The sequence below is a fragment of the Balaenoptera physalus genome, assembly GCF_965194825.1.
Source record: "Balaenoptera physalus genome assembly, chromosome: 1".
NCBI lineage: Eukaryota > Metazoa > Chordata > Mammalia > Artiodactyla > Balaenopteridae > Balaenoptera > Balaenoptera physalus.
This window is the reverse complement of record NC_138882.1, coordinates 77,914,600-77,929,249: the sequence shown is the minus strand read 5'-3', so window position 1 is coordinate 77,929,249 and position 14,650 is coordinate 77,914,600. Positions and strand designations below refer to the sequence as shown.

General features: G+C 37.0%; 2 protein-coding genes across 8 annotated transcripts in view; one reads left to right on the top strand and one right to left on the bottom strand.

Annotated features, from left to right (window-relative positions):
• LOC309637452 (uncharacterized protein) overlaps positions 1–14,650 on the bottom strand; it is a gene marked incomplete at its 5' end in the record, with an annotated part of 279,570 nt that overhangs the window by 12,877 nt on the left and 252,043 nt on the right. The window lies entirely within an intron of this gene.
• The window catches only part of ATF6 (activating transcription factor 6), a 226,037-nt gene that overhangs the window by 81,250 nt on the left and 130,137 nt on the right, over positions 1–14,650 (top strand). For all 7 annotated transcript variants that reach the window (XM_082469316.1, XM_082469318.1, XM_082469315.1 and 4 more), the window contains 3 exons: positions 2,264–2,377; positions 3,463–3,562; positions 8,990–9,057. In XM_082469316.1, the coding sequence (XP_082325442.1) occupies positions 2,264–2,377; positions 3,463–3,562; positions 8,990–9,057 (282 nt within the window). The remainder of the gene's footprint in view (positions 1–2,263; positions 2,378–3,462; positions 3,563–8,989; positions 9,058–14,650) is intronic.

The window sequence follows — 14,650 nt, the reverse complement described above, 5'->3', positions numbered from 1 at the left end:
AGCTTGCTGGTTGTTGAGTGGAGCTGGGTCTTAGCGTTGAGATGGACATCTCTGGGAAAGCTTTTGCCATTTGATATTACGGGGAGCCGGGAGGTCTCTTGTGGACCAATGTCCTCAACTCGGCTCTCCCACCTCAGAGCCACAGGCCTGACACCTGGCCAGAGCACCAAGACCCTGTCAGCCACATGGCTCCACCAGGATCCTGAGAGAGGCAGGCCCTTATCAGCTCAGGTGGAAACAGTGAAACTGGATCAATCAAGCCTTGTGGTTTGGACACTGTACAGACAGAGACTACGATGCACTTGGGAGCAGCACCATGTTCCCTCATCTGTGAGAGGACTGCTTCACCACTCGCCCACCAGACAACCCAGGATAAAATGGTTACAACAGGCTTCTTCATTTCTGTTTCTCAAGCCAGAAACCCTGGTTCCTCCCTTTCAACAAGTGCTGTTGATGTTCCTTCCAAATATTATCTTGAATTGGTTCATTCTTCTTCATCTTCATTGCCACCACCTTAGTCCATAGTGTCTTCAGCTCTTGCCCAGATTGCTATAGATCTCTTCTAGCTGGTCTCCCAGCTTCCCCTTTTGCCTCTATCAAAACTGTTTTTGGGAACAATGGCAAGGCATAAACGTAAATTAAAATATATCACTTCTCTACTTAACACCCTTTTGTGGCTTCTTATTACATTTAGTATTCCTTATCATAATCTGGTCTCTGTCTTTCCAACCTCATCTTTTGCCTCCCTCACTTGCTCACAACTCTTCAGCTGGTGAGTAGTTTTCCTTAAGTTCCTTAAACCCTCCCTTGTCCCACCTGCCTGTGTCTAGAATGCTCTTACTCCAGTTTCTATAGAGCTGGCTTCCTCTCATCCTTTATGCCTTGTCTTAAATACCATCTCCTTTTCAGACCATTTTATTTAAAGTAGACATTGTTGTTGGTTTTCTATTTCAACCATATGTTTATTTCTTTCATAGCTTTTACCACAGTTTGGATTTATTTTATGTGTTTGTTTTCTTGTATTTGGTCCATCTTCTCCATTAAGGTCTTTGAGGATGGAGACTTCATTTCCCTTGTTCCCTATTGGAATTCCAGCACCTAGCACAGTAGCTGGCACACAGTTGGTATTCAGTAAATATTTGTTGATTGAATTAATGAAAAGTACAAATCTAGCTATGTCCAATTTTGTGTTTATAGTTTTTCTTTTTGGATTTTAATATATCCAGTTTTCTAAATCCAGAGTATTGTATATAAAGAAATTCAAGATAGAGCTAAGATTTCTTAGTGAGAAAGGTTAAAATAGGCAACTGAAGGGAATAAATAACAATAATGCCCTCAGTTCAGATTCTAATTTTCAACTCAGATTTTACTCCCTACATCACACCCTGGATATGAATTCGCATGATATAGATCACTGTGATGATTAGGAAAGTTTATTTTTTGAAGCTAATAGAATAACTGGTTAATGTCACTCTGGTGTTTTATTAGGAATTCTAAAATTTATATTTAACTTTTCAAGGCTTTTACTTTTCTCCTGCCAAGTATTTTATGCTTTTCCTTTCCCCTACCACACACACTGTTTTAAGGAGACTATTCAGTTCTGTTATCACAGAGTTGAGAATGACCACAAAACTTCAGTCCTGGTTACATAATACTTTCCTATCAGTCATAAGTCTTTCCTGTCAATCAGTGGGTCTTTCCCCCAGTTTCCCCTCTTACTTTGTCACCACCTCTGTTCCAGCAGCACTGTGTATGCCTTGAGCTCATTGAAGACATGAGCCATGTGTTATCATTGTATCCCTAGTTTCGGGTACATAATAATTGAGCAGTAAATGTGAACTACCATGATAATCTCTGTAGAAAATTGGAAAATGAAATTTGTGCTATGTGGTCTATACTTCCCTGCTTTTTAAATTACATTCACTTCTTTCTTGCAGTATGTTCTATTTACAATATTAAAAAAATTTTTTTTGTTGAAGTATAGTTGATTTACAATGTTGTGTTAATTTCTGCCGTACAGCACAGTGATTCCGTTTTATATGTATACACACACACACACACACATTCTTTTTCATATTCTTTTCCATTATGGTTTATCATAGGATATTGACTCTAGTTCTCTGTGCTATACAGTAGGACTTTGTTGTTTATACAATATTTTTATTTCCCTGAAAACTTAATACTAGCAATGACTTTCTTATAGCAATCTTCTTCTTAAGAATTTAAGACAGAAGGCAACACATTTTGTAAATCTGTGTTTCAGATATGATCATTCTGTTTCAAATGACAAAGCCCTGATGGTGCTAACTGAAGAACCACTACTCTATATTCCTCCACCTCCCTGTCAGCCCCTGATTAACACAACAGAATCTCTCAGGTGAGTGTTGTCAGTTGTTGCAGATATATCTGAGTGGGTTCCTGTGTTTAGCTTTGGAACCTAGAAAAGTATTTGTTCATATTAACCAAGTGGTTGAGAAAACTCTGAATTATTTATTGAATAACCATAGGCATATCAGTTGTTGTCCAGTTTCCCCACCAACCTGATAGAGATGGTGATGGGTCTATTTCATGTGATGGTATTGGGGTTGTATACTTAAATATGTCTTATTTGAAAACTGAAGAATGATATTAATATAAAAATTCAGGGTAAGTGTTAGACTTGCAGTGGTAACATTCATAGTGGAAAGTACCTTTTTCTTCAAATTAGGAAGATAATAATTTGAAGATATGTGATTCTGGAGTCACTTTCACATTAGTGTACTTTTCTTTATCTACTTTTCCCTTGAATTTTTTCCTGTGATTTTGGATCCTATCTTTGAACCTCAAAAACTGCTTCAGTTTTTTTGTGATACGTAGTAATCAACTATAGTTAAGTAAGTATAGTCTGACATCTTCACAACTGCTCTAAAGAGTAAGCAAAATAAAGGAAAGTTATATTTGAACTGGCCTTTTTTTTTTTTTTGAAATTTCCAGTGTTGGAAAATTTGGATTATAGTACCTTGAAATTTCTCCTCCTGAGCAGTTGATTCATTCTTTTTCTACTCCCCAAAAAAGCATGATTTTCAAAGGCTTTAATGAATCCATTTGTTGTTAGGAGTCCTGTGACTTGTTTTTTGCTCTCCAGTGTCTCCAGTATTTGTGTGTACATAGTCCAAGAGCAGAAACAGGAAATACTTTTTTGTGGAAAAACCTTTGCATCCAATATTGATGTTTGCCAGGTATTTAGCTCTAATTTTCTTTGAATTTGAACTCATGATTGAGGAGGCTACCATATAAAAATGCATGTCATTAAAAACAACTTAACATTAAGTGTCTTAGCTTTCTCAAATCAAAAAAGAATATTGAACCATTCGGCACTTGGAATGCTCTTTGGAACCTCAGAATATGATTAAATTCATTTCCAACCAAAGGTGAGACATCTGTTTCTATGAAATATGTTTAACTAATTAAGCTATTTTATAGGTTAAATCATGAACTTCGAGGGTGGGTTCATAGACACGAAGTGGAAAGGACGAAGTCGAGAAGAACAACGAATAATCAACAGAAAACCCGTATTCTTCAGGTTTGTTTCTGCTTGTCTTTGAACAATAGTTGGCATATTTGTTAGAAGGCTTTCTGCAGATGGGTTGCTCTCTTCCTTGGAGCATTTGGGAATCTTGAACTTTAGCCACTTCCCATTACCTCCTGCTGCTACTGAAGCAGGTGTCACTGCCATTGAAGCCCTCCTCCCAGGTTTCACAGCACTCATTTAGGTTTTATAGCACTAGTATTTCCTGCTCAGGCACAGTGCTGTTTCCTGCTCTCTCCCTCAAATTTGCTTTCAAGCCAGGGGTTTTATGCATGGACATCTGTATGACATGTTTTTGGCACAGATAATATAATAAATGATACTGTTTATCTCCTCTGTTCTTAGAGCTTTTCAAATGTAGGACAGCTTGGAAGTGAAGGCACATCTCCATGGAGGGCATTTTTGTACTTAGACTTGTAGCACTACAGGTTAATGACAGCTCTTATTTAGAACCTATTAAATTGGGCTTCTATCTTAATATTGTTTACCACAAAGCACCATTTATAGTCTTTCTGTCATTCAACTATTTATTACTACTTCTGAAGCACTTAGACTGACACATTGCAAGCTCCCAGCAAATGTTACCTGTGGTAGTAATAATGAACCAGGTACTGTTCTAGACCCTGGGAATACAGTAGAGGGTATGATAAAATCCCTGCCTTCGTGGAACTTACATTCTAATGGGAAAGATAAACAATAAACAAGTAAAGTGAAATAAGTCATACAAAAAAAGACAAATACCATATGATCTCATTTACATGTGGAATCTTAAAAAAAAAACAACAAACTCATGGATACAGAGAACAGATTGTGGTTGCCAGAGGTGGTGGGTGGAGGGTACAGACTTCCAGTTATGAAATAAAGAAGTCATGAGGATGTAGTTTACTGCATGATAACCATAGTTAATAATACTGTAGTGTATATTTGAAAGTTGCTAAGAGAGTAGATCTTTAAAGTTCTCATCATGAGGGAAAAAATTATATTAAAAGATAAATAAACAAGTAAATAAATATACTAAAAATTAGAAGTTCTCTAAAGAAAAAGCAGGGTTGGAAGTTAGAGTTCGAATTGAGAGGTGAGTGGCTATTTTAGATTGGGTGGTTAGAGAATCCTTCTCTAAAGAGATGCCACATGAGTAAGGTATTGTCAAGGTAATTATTACCAGCTGTTATAACATTTAGCCTCAAAATCTCAGTAGTTTAATGGAATAAAAATTTGTTTCTCACCCAGAGTTTGAGGTAGCTCTCTAGAATGGCTTTCCTCCAAGCAGTGACTGAGGAATCCAGGTTCTTCCACATTGTAGCCCAGCAACTTGAAATCCTTTGCTTTTAGCTTTGGGTGTTGGGGAAGAAAGTTTGGAAGATTATGCAGCATGCTTTAGGGATCAGGCCTGGACTTTAGTCAATGTTCAGTTGACTAAAACTCTGTCAGTTTTCCCAGCCTCCCTTGCAGAAGGTTAGGCAAATGTAGTCTTCCTATGTGCTTGGGATGAAGAAGGGGTTTGGTGAGAACATAGCTTTTGCCATAGGCAGAAAATGAAGGAGAAAATGTAAAGGTCTAGGAGAAAATCTGGAGAAGCAGCTTCTAGACCAAAGGAATAGAAAGTATAGAGACCCTCAGGAGGAAACAGTTTGCATATTTGAGGAACATCAAGAAGTTGAGTAAGGCTGGATTACAATGACTAAGGGGAGAGTAGCCAAAGATGATGTCAGAAAGACAGAGGAGGCTAAATCATATCAAATCTCATATGCAATGGTGAGAACTTTGGTTTTCATCCTAGGTGTGAGAGGACAGCATTGAGAGGTTTGAGCAAGGCTGTGACTTGATCTGATTTATATTTTTAAAAGATTGCTCTAACTGCTACCCAGAGTAGACCACAGCAGGGAACATGAGTGGATGTAGGGGAGACCAGTTAAGCCATTTCAGTAGTCTAGGTGAGAGATTATTGCGGCCCTTACTAGAGCGGTAGATTTGAAGATGGAGGAAAGTACTTGAATGCCAAATATATTTTGAAAGTATAGATGATAGAAATTGCTGTTGTAAAATAAAAAGGAAACAGTGATAATTCCTATGCTATAGCTACTGGATGAATGATGATGCCATTTACTGAGACTGAGAGTAGGGAAGGAGGAGTTGGAGGCAAGAAAAAAGAGTTTTAGATATATTAAGTTTGAGATGGCTACTAGAAATTCAAGTGGAGAAGTCAGGTGGGCACTCAGATATCCAGGTCTGGAGTATAGGGGAGAGGTTGAGACTGGTAGTTTAATTTGGGATGATATCACCTAGAGAGAAGGTAAAAAGAAAAGAGGTAAGGAACTGAACCCTGGAACAACTTCAACATTAGAGGCTGAAAGACAAGGAAAAATCAGCACTTGAGAAGGAAGTGGAGTGGCTGGCCAGTAGAATAGGAAAAAATGTAGGATAGTTGTACCCAAAAACCCAAGCAAAGAAAGTTTTTAAGGAAGAGGATGTGATTTACTGTTACAAAGGTTAAGAGATGTTGATTAAGATGAGGACTGGGAAATTACCATTGGATTTGATTATTAGAACTTGTTAGTGACTTCGATGAAGGTCATCTCATTGGAGTGGTGATGACAAAAGTCTGAGTGATGTGGGTTCAGGAAGTAAAAATAAAATGAGGAAATAGAGAAAATTGTTTCAGGATGATCCCCATTAATGGAAACAGAGAAATGGAGTAGCTGTAAGAATCAAGGAAGAGGTTTTATTTTGGGATGGGATATCTTTCACCAGGTTTACCTGTTTATCTACTAATGGAAATTCCTTAGCTATTTGATTATTTGGAGACTAAGTGGAAGCAGCACATGATAGGTTCCTAAGTACATTAAAAGTATGTTGAGAAACATGGACTTTTAACCATTAAGGGACTGTTTTCAACTATAAAATAATGAAGGTTAGTCTAAATGAGCTTAAGCTCTGACATTTGAGATTCCATGATTATCCAGTATGTGTTTCTCTGGGCCTCTCCGGCACTTTTTGTTCACCGATTATGGCATCTTTATTGGTTGTTAGTACTTCATTACTAATGTCACAGTTACCTCAGAGTCCCAAAGCTGTTTACTGACATTGGAATACAGTGTCCAGTCTGCCAAAGCCTACACGTTAGCTGCCTCCATGGCTGGAGGAAAAATGGACTCTGTTTCCCTTCTGCTTTTCAAATCTGGTGCAAGTATATATTATTTGTAGAACCTAAATTATGTCTAGACCCTGGTAGCAAAAAAGTTTGGGTAATATAGTTTTCAGGCTTTCATCCCTTGTTATACAGGGGAAGAGCAAAAAGGGGGCAGGAAGAGATAATTGCCAGTAGAGAATTCCACACAGCTGGTAAAATGGGCTTTATGAAAAATTAGATTAAAATTATTGGCCTAAATGAGTTTTTTGCCTTATATTTTGACAAATTAAGAAGTCATAGCAATTCTAAATGTATAGGCTCCAAGTAACAAAGTTTCAAAAACATAATGCAAAAAAGTGACAGAACTAAAGGGAAAAACAGATAAATCTGCAACATAATTGGAGATTTTAACATCTTTCTCATTTCTATGTAAATGTCTGTCTCACTTTTTTTTGCTGATTGTGACCTTTTGCTAAATCCACATAGCTAAAAATGCTGAAGTTCATGGCCAAGTTTTCAGAAGTCCCTTTGTTTATTGGTGTAAATCTTGGATAGGTAAATGGCATATTCAGTTGCTGTTTGCCTGATGTCTCTGTAACTCAGCTTTCCTTAAAGCCTACCCACTCATTTCTGAGCCTAGAGAAAGAAGTCTGGCTTCTTTCAGACTTCTCTGCTAATTTCATGTGTGCCAGAGTAGCAAAATCATTTAAAATTCACCAGCTATTTAATCTGTTTATTTTAAATTTTATATTTATCCACTAGCTGTAGTTTAATTTTGGCTTGATTTACTACTTACTTGATAAGCATATCAATAAATACAGTATTTTGTTATTTAAATGTATTTGTTTTTCTTTTCATTTTATCTGTGCTCTTTTTATTTTTGTTTAACACATTTTTAAACTTACTATATGTAAGACCGACATTAGATTTTCATAAAATTAGACCCTAGACTTGTTACAGAGTCAGAAATTGGAAGCCCTCTATTCATCCCTGCATATTGGTTCCATCTACCACCAAACAAAATTGTTCCCTCTTCTCTTCCCTTAACCCTTTGTATATTCTTCTATTTTAGCATCACATTATATCATTTCCACATATCTGTCTTCCCAGTTAAACTGCAAGCTTCTAGAGGGCAAAAGTCAAATGTTAAATTTTTTAGCACCAGTACATGTAGTAGGCACTCTATGAAAATTTGATTGCTGAAGGAAGGATGGATGGATATAGTTATGAACAAATGCTAGTAATCTTATGATTAAACAGTTATTCAAGTCACTGTTTGACAGGGTAATAGTAAGGTCACTTCCTAACATAATAATTGGTAATGTGCTCTTGAACTCTGATACTCTTATAAAACTTTTGAAGATCAGCTTACAAAGCTACTGGGGTATATAAGAAGGCATAGTGCAAAGCAGGTGCTATGTGGAAGACAGGTTTCCAGTGTCGTCTGTGTGGACCACTAATGGTTCCAGATTGGACTGTTCTCTGGCCAAGAATCATTGATGAGATCTCTTTAATGATGGATTAGTCCACAGGTGTATTTAAGCATGAAGATCTTTGTGTTTAACTCAGTAAACAATAGGATCTAGTTTCATTATGGACCTTTCATACTTAAGGAAATTTTCATTGGGAAAATAATTATTTTAGACAAATGTAAGTTGTTATATGTTCAGTAATAACTTGTATGACTTGGTCATAAAACTTGTGATACTTGGACTAAGTTTTTAAGCTATTTCTTTAATCTTTGTGGGAAGTGCCTTAAATGTCTTACTGTCTGTAAGACACATCTCAGCCCAGAATGTGACCAAAAGAGTTCTAATTTCTATATTGGTGTTTAGTTATGTGAACTTAATATGTCAGTATATTCATGAAAAAAACTTTATGGGGACTTCCCTTGTGGCACAGTGGTTAAGAATCTGCCTGCCAGTGCAGGGGACACGGGTTCGATCCCTGCTCTGGGAAGATCCCACATGCCGTGGAGCAACTAAGCCCGTGTGCCACAACTAGTGAGCTTGTGCACCATAACTACTGAAGCCCGTGTGCCTAGAGCCTGTGCTCCGCAACAAGAGAAGCCACCGCAATGAGAAGCCCATGCACCGCAACGAAGAGTAGCCCCTGCTCGCTGCAACTAGAGAAAGCCTGCGTGCAGCAATGAAGACCCAAAGCAGCCAAAAAAAAAACCAAAAAAAGTTTATGGATGCTTTAATGAAGTTTAGTAAATGTAGAATGAGTCAGTATAGGAAGCTTTTCATATAATTTCATTATATGACATCTAACCATTTTTTTTCTTTCAGGGTGCTCTGGAACAGGGCTCAAATTCTCAGCTCATGGCTGTCCAATACACAGAAACGACTAGTATCAGGTAAGAAAGTGTGGAAGCTCTTGGCTAAGGAATTTTATTATTTATTTATTTATTTATTTGGCTGCTCCGGGTCTTAGTTGTGGCATGTGGGATCTTCGTTGCCGTGTGTGGCATCTTTAGTTGCGGCATGTGGGCTCTTAGTTGTGGCATGTGGGATGTAGTTCCCTGACCAGGGATTGAACCCGGGCCCCCTGCATTGGGAGCGTGGAGTCTTAACCACTGGACCACCAGGGAGGTCCCAGGAATTTTAAATACCTAGGATTTCAGTAAAGTTGAAATACACACTTCTCTTCCATCTTAAACTTGTTCTCATCATTATCTTGTAGAAATAGATAATTCAGATATATGTAGAAACTAACAGTTCTCTGTAACCAGAATATTTCATTCACTTACTATGTGTATATTTTAAAATATATGTATATTATTTCTTCATTAGTTAAAAATGTTTTTAATCTCTGTACCTTCCTCTTAAATTTGCTGTGAACCTGAAACTGCTATTTAAAAAATAGTCTTTAAAAAATGTTTTAAAGTGAATTATAGTTGACCTTGCTTATTCATGTATTCTGTATTTATGAATCCACTTACTTGCAAAAATTTATTTGTACCCCCAAAATCAATACTGAAAGTGCTTTCATGGTCATTTGCATTCCCAAAAGTTTAACAAAGCAATACTTTGCCTTCCTGTTTCAGCTCTCATACTGTAAAGAGTTGTCCTTTTTGAGGTCTATTTAGTGCCATATTTTTCACATTTTATGATTTTTGCTTGTGAATTCTTCCTTTAAAATGGCCCCCAAGCATAGTACTGAAGTGCTGCCTAGTGTTCATAAGCTTGAGAAAGCTGTATTGTGCCATGTGGAGAAAATACACATGTTAGGTAAGCTTCATTCATGCATGAGTTATAGTGCTATTGACTCTGAGTTCAGTGTTAATGAGTGAACAGCATTTGTTAAAGAAAGTGTCTTTAAATAGAAACACATAAAAAAGATTCAGTATTGATCAGTTGATAAAAATGCTGTAACTGAGATAGCCTCATCCACCAGAGGGCAGACAGCAGAAGCAAGAAGAACTACAGTCCTGCAGCCTGTGGAACAAAAACCACATTCATAGACAGATAGACAAGATGAAAAGGCAGAGGGCTATGTACCAGATGAAGGAACAAGGTAAAACCCCAGAAAAACAACTAAATGAAGTGGAGATAGGCAACTGTCCAGAAAAAGAGCTCAGAATAATGATAGTGAAGATGATCCAGGACCTCGGAAAAGGAATGGAGGCAAAGATCGAGAAGATGAAAGAAGTATTTAACAAAGACCTAGAAGAATTAAAGAACAAATAAACAGAGATGAACAATACAATAACTGAAATGAAAACTACACTAGAAGGAATCAATAGCAGAATAACTGAGGCAGAAGAACAGATAAGTGACCTGGAACACATAATGGTGGAATTCACTGCTGCGGAACAGAATAAAGAAAAAAGAATGGAAAAGAATGAAGACAGCCTAAGAGAACTCTGGGATAACATTAAACGCAACAACATTCGCATTATAGGGGTCCCAGAAGGAGAAGAGAGAGAGAAAGGACCAGAGAAAATATATGAAGAGATTATAGTCGAAAACTTCCCTAACATGGGAAAGGAAATAGCCACCCAAGTCCAGGAAGCGCAGAGAGTCCCATACAGAATAAACCCAAGGAGAAACACGCCGAGACACATAGTAATCAAAGTGGCAAAAATTAAAGACAAAGAAAAATTATTGAAAGCAGCAAGGGAAAAATGACAAATAACATACAAGGGAACTCCCATAAGGTTAACAGCTGATTTCTCAGCAGAAACTCTGCAAGCCAGAAGGGAGTGGCATGATATACTTAAAGTGATGAAAGGGAAGAACCTACAACCAAGATTACTCTACCTGGCAAGGATCTCATTTAGATTTGATGGAGAAATCAAAAGCTTTACAGACAAGTAAAAGCTAAGAGAATTCAGCACCACCAAACCAGCTCTATAACAAATGCTAAAGGAATTTCTCTAAGTGGGAAACAAGAGAAGAAAAGGACCTACAAAGGCAAACCCCAGTGGTCATAGGAACATACATATCGATAATTACCTTAAACATGAATGGATTAAATGCTCCAACCAAAAGACACAGGCTTGCTGAATGGATACAAAAACAAGACACATATATGTGCTGTCTACAAGAGACCCACTTCAGACCTAGGGAAACATACAGACAAAGTGAGGGGATGGAAAAAGGTACTCCATGCAAATGGAAATCAAAAGAAAGCTGGAGTAGCAATACTCATATCAGATAAAATAGACTTTAAAATAAAGAATGTTACAAGAGACAAGGAAGGACACTACATAATGATCCAGGGATCAATCCAAGAAGAAGATATAACAAAATTATAAATATATATGCACCCAACATAGGAGCACCTCAATACATAAGGCAACTGCTAACAGCTATAAAAGAGGAAATCAACAGCAACACACAAATAGTGGGGGAATTTAACACCTCACTTACACCAATGGACAGATCATCCAAAATGAAAATAAATAAGGAAACAGAAGCTTTAAATGACACAATAGACCAGATAGACTTAATTGATATTTATAGGACATTTCATGCAAAAACAGCAGGTTACACTTTCTTCTCAAGTGCGCACGGAACATTCTTCAGGATAGATCACATCTTGTGTCACAAATCAAGCATCAGTAAATTTAAGAAAATTGAAATCATATCAAGCATCTTTTCTGACCACAACACTATGAGATTAGAAATGAATTATAGGGAAAAAAACATAAAAAGCACAAACACATGGAGGCTAAACAATATGTTATTAAATAACCAAGAGATCACTGAAGAAATCAAAGAGGAAATCAAAAAATACCTAGAGACAAATGACAATGAAAACACGACGATCCAAAACCTATGGGATGAAGCAAAAGCAGTTCTAAGAGGGACGTTTATAGCTATACAAGCCTACCCCAAGAAACAAGAAAAATCTCAAGTAAACAATCTAACCTTACACCTAAAGGAACTAGAGAAAGAAGAACAAACAAAACCCAAAGTTAGCAGAAGGAAAGAAATAAAGATCAGAGCAGAAATCAATGAAATAGAAACAAAGAAAACAATAGCAAAGATCAATAAAACTAAAAGCTGGTTCTTTGAGATGATAAACAAAATGGATAAACCATTAGCCAGACTCATCAAGAAAAAGAGGGAGAGGACTCAAATCAATAAAATTAGAAATGAAAAAGGAGAGGTTACAACAGACACCGCAGAAATACAAAGCATCCTAAGAGACTACTACAAGCAACTCTATGCCAATAAAATGGACAACCTGGAAGATATGGACAAATTCTGAGAAAGGTATAACCTCCCAAGACTGAACCAGGAAGAAATAGAAAATATGAACAGACCAATCACAAGTAATGAAATTGAAACTGTGATTAAAAATCTTCCAACAAACAAAAGTCCAGGACCAGATGGCTTCACAGGAGAATTCTATCAAACATTTAGAGAAGAGCTAACACCCATCCTTCTCAAACTCTTCCAAAAAATTGCAGAGGAAGGAACACTCCCAAACTCATTCTATGAGGCCACCATCACCCTGATACCAAAACCAGACAAAGATACTACAAAAAAAGAAAGTTACAGACCAAAATCACTGATGAATATAGATGCAAAGATCCTCAACAAAATACTAGCTAACAATCCAACAACACATTAAAAGGATCATACACCACGATCAAGTGGTATTTCTCTCAGGGATGCAAGGATTCTTCAATATACGGAAATCAATCAATGTGATACACCATATTAACAAACTGAAGAATAAAAACCATATGATCATCTCAATAGATGCAGAAAAGGCTTTTGACAAAATTCAACACCCATTTATGATAAAAACTCTCCAGAAAGTGGGCATAGAGGGAACCTACCTAAACATAATAAAGGCCATATATGACAAACCCACAACAAACATCATTCTCAATGGTGAAAAACTTAAAGCATTTCCTCTAACATCAGGAACGGGACAAGGATGTCCACTCTCACCACTATTATTCAACATAGTTTTGGAAGTCCTAGTCACGGCAATCAGAGAAGAAAAAGAAATACAAATTGGAAAAGAAGAAGTAAAACTGTCACTGTTTGCAGATGACATGATACTATACATAGAGAATCCTAAAGATGCTACCGGAAACTACTGGAGCTAAACAATGAATTTGGTAAAGTTGCAGGATACAAAATTAATGCACAGAAATCTCTTGCATTCTTATACACTAATGATGAAAAATCTGAAAGAGAAATTAAGGAAACACTCCCATTTACCATTGCAACAAAAAGAATAAAATACCTAGGAATAAACCTACCTAGGGAGAGAAAAGACCTGTATGCAGAAAACTATAAGACACTGATAAAAGAAATTAAAGATGATACAAACAGATGGAGAGATATACCATGTTCTTGGATTGGAAGAATCAACATTGTGAAAATGAGTATACCACCCAAAGCAATCTACAGATTCAATGCAATCCCTATCAAATTACCGATGGCATTTTTTACAGAACTAGAACAAAAAATCTTAAACTTTGTATGGAGACACGAAAGACCTCGAAGAGCCAAAGCAGTCTTGAGGGAAAATACGGAGCTGGAGGAATCAGACTCCCTGACTTCAGACTATACTACAAAGCTACAGTAATCAAGACAATATGGTACTGGCACAAAAACAGAAACATAGATCAATGGAACAGGATAGAAAGCCCGGAGATAAACCCACGCACCTATGGTCAACTACTCTATGACAAAGGTGGCAAGGATATACAATGAAGAAAAGACAGTCTCTTCAATAAGTGATGTTGGGAAAACTGGACAGCTACATGTAAAAGAATGAAATTAGAATACTCCCTAACACCATACACAAAAATAAACTCAAAATGGATTAAAGACCTAAATGTAAGACCAGACACTATAAAACTCTTAGAGGAAAACATAGGAAGAACACTCTTTGACATAAATCACAGCAAGATCTTTTTTGATCCACCTCCTAGAGTAATGGAAATAAAAACAAAAATAAACAAATGGAACCTAATGAAACTTCAAAGCTTTTGCCCAGCAAAGGAAACCATAAACAAGACAAAAAGACAACCCTCAAAATGGGAGAAAATATTTGCAAACGAATCAATGGACAAAGGACTAATCTCCAAAATATATAAACAGCTCATGCAGCTCAATATTAAAGAAACAAACACCCCAATCCAAAAATGGGCAGAAGACCTAAATAGACATTTCTCCAAAGAAGACATACAGATGGTCAAGAAGCACATGAAAAGCTGCTCAACATCACTAATTATTAGAGAAATGCAAATCAAAGCTACAATGAGGTATCACCTCACACCAGTTAGAATGGGCATCATCAAAAAATCTGCAAACAAGAAATGCTGGAGAGGGTGTGGAGAAAAGGGAACCCTCTTGCACTGTTGGTGGGAATGTAAATTGATACAGCCACTATGGAGAACAGTATGGAGGTTCCTTAAGAAACTAAAAATAGAATTACCATATGACCCAGCAATCCCACTACTGGGCATATACCCA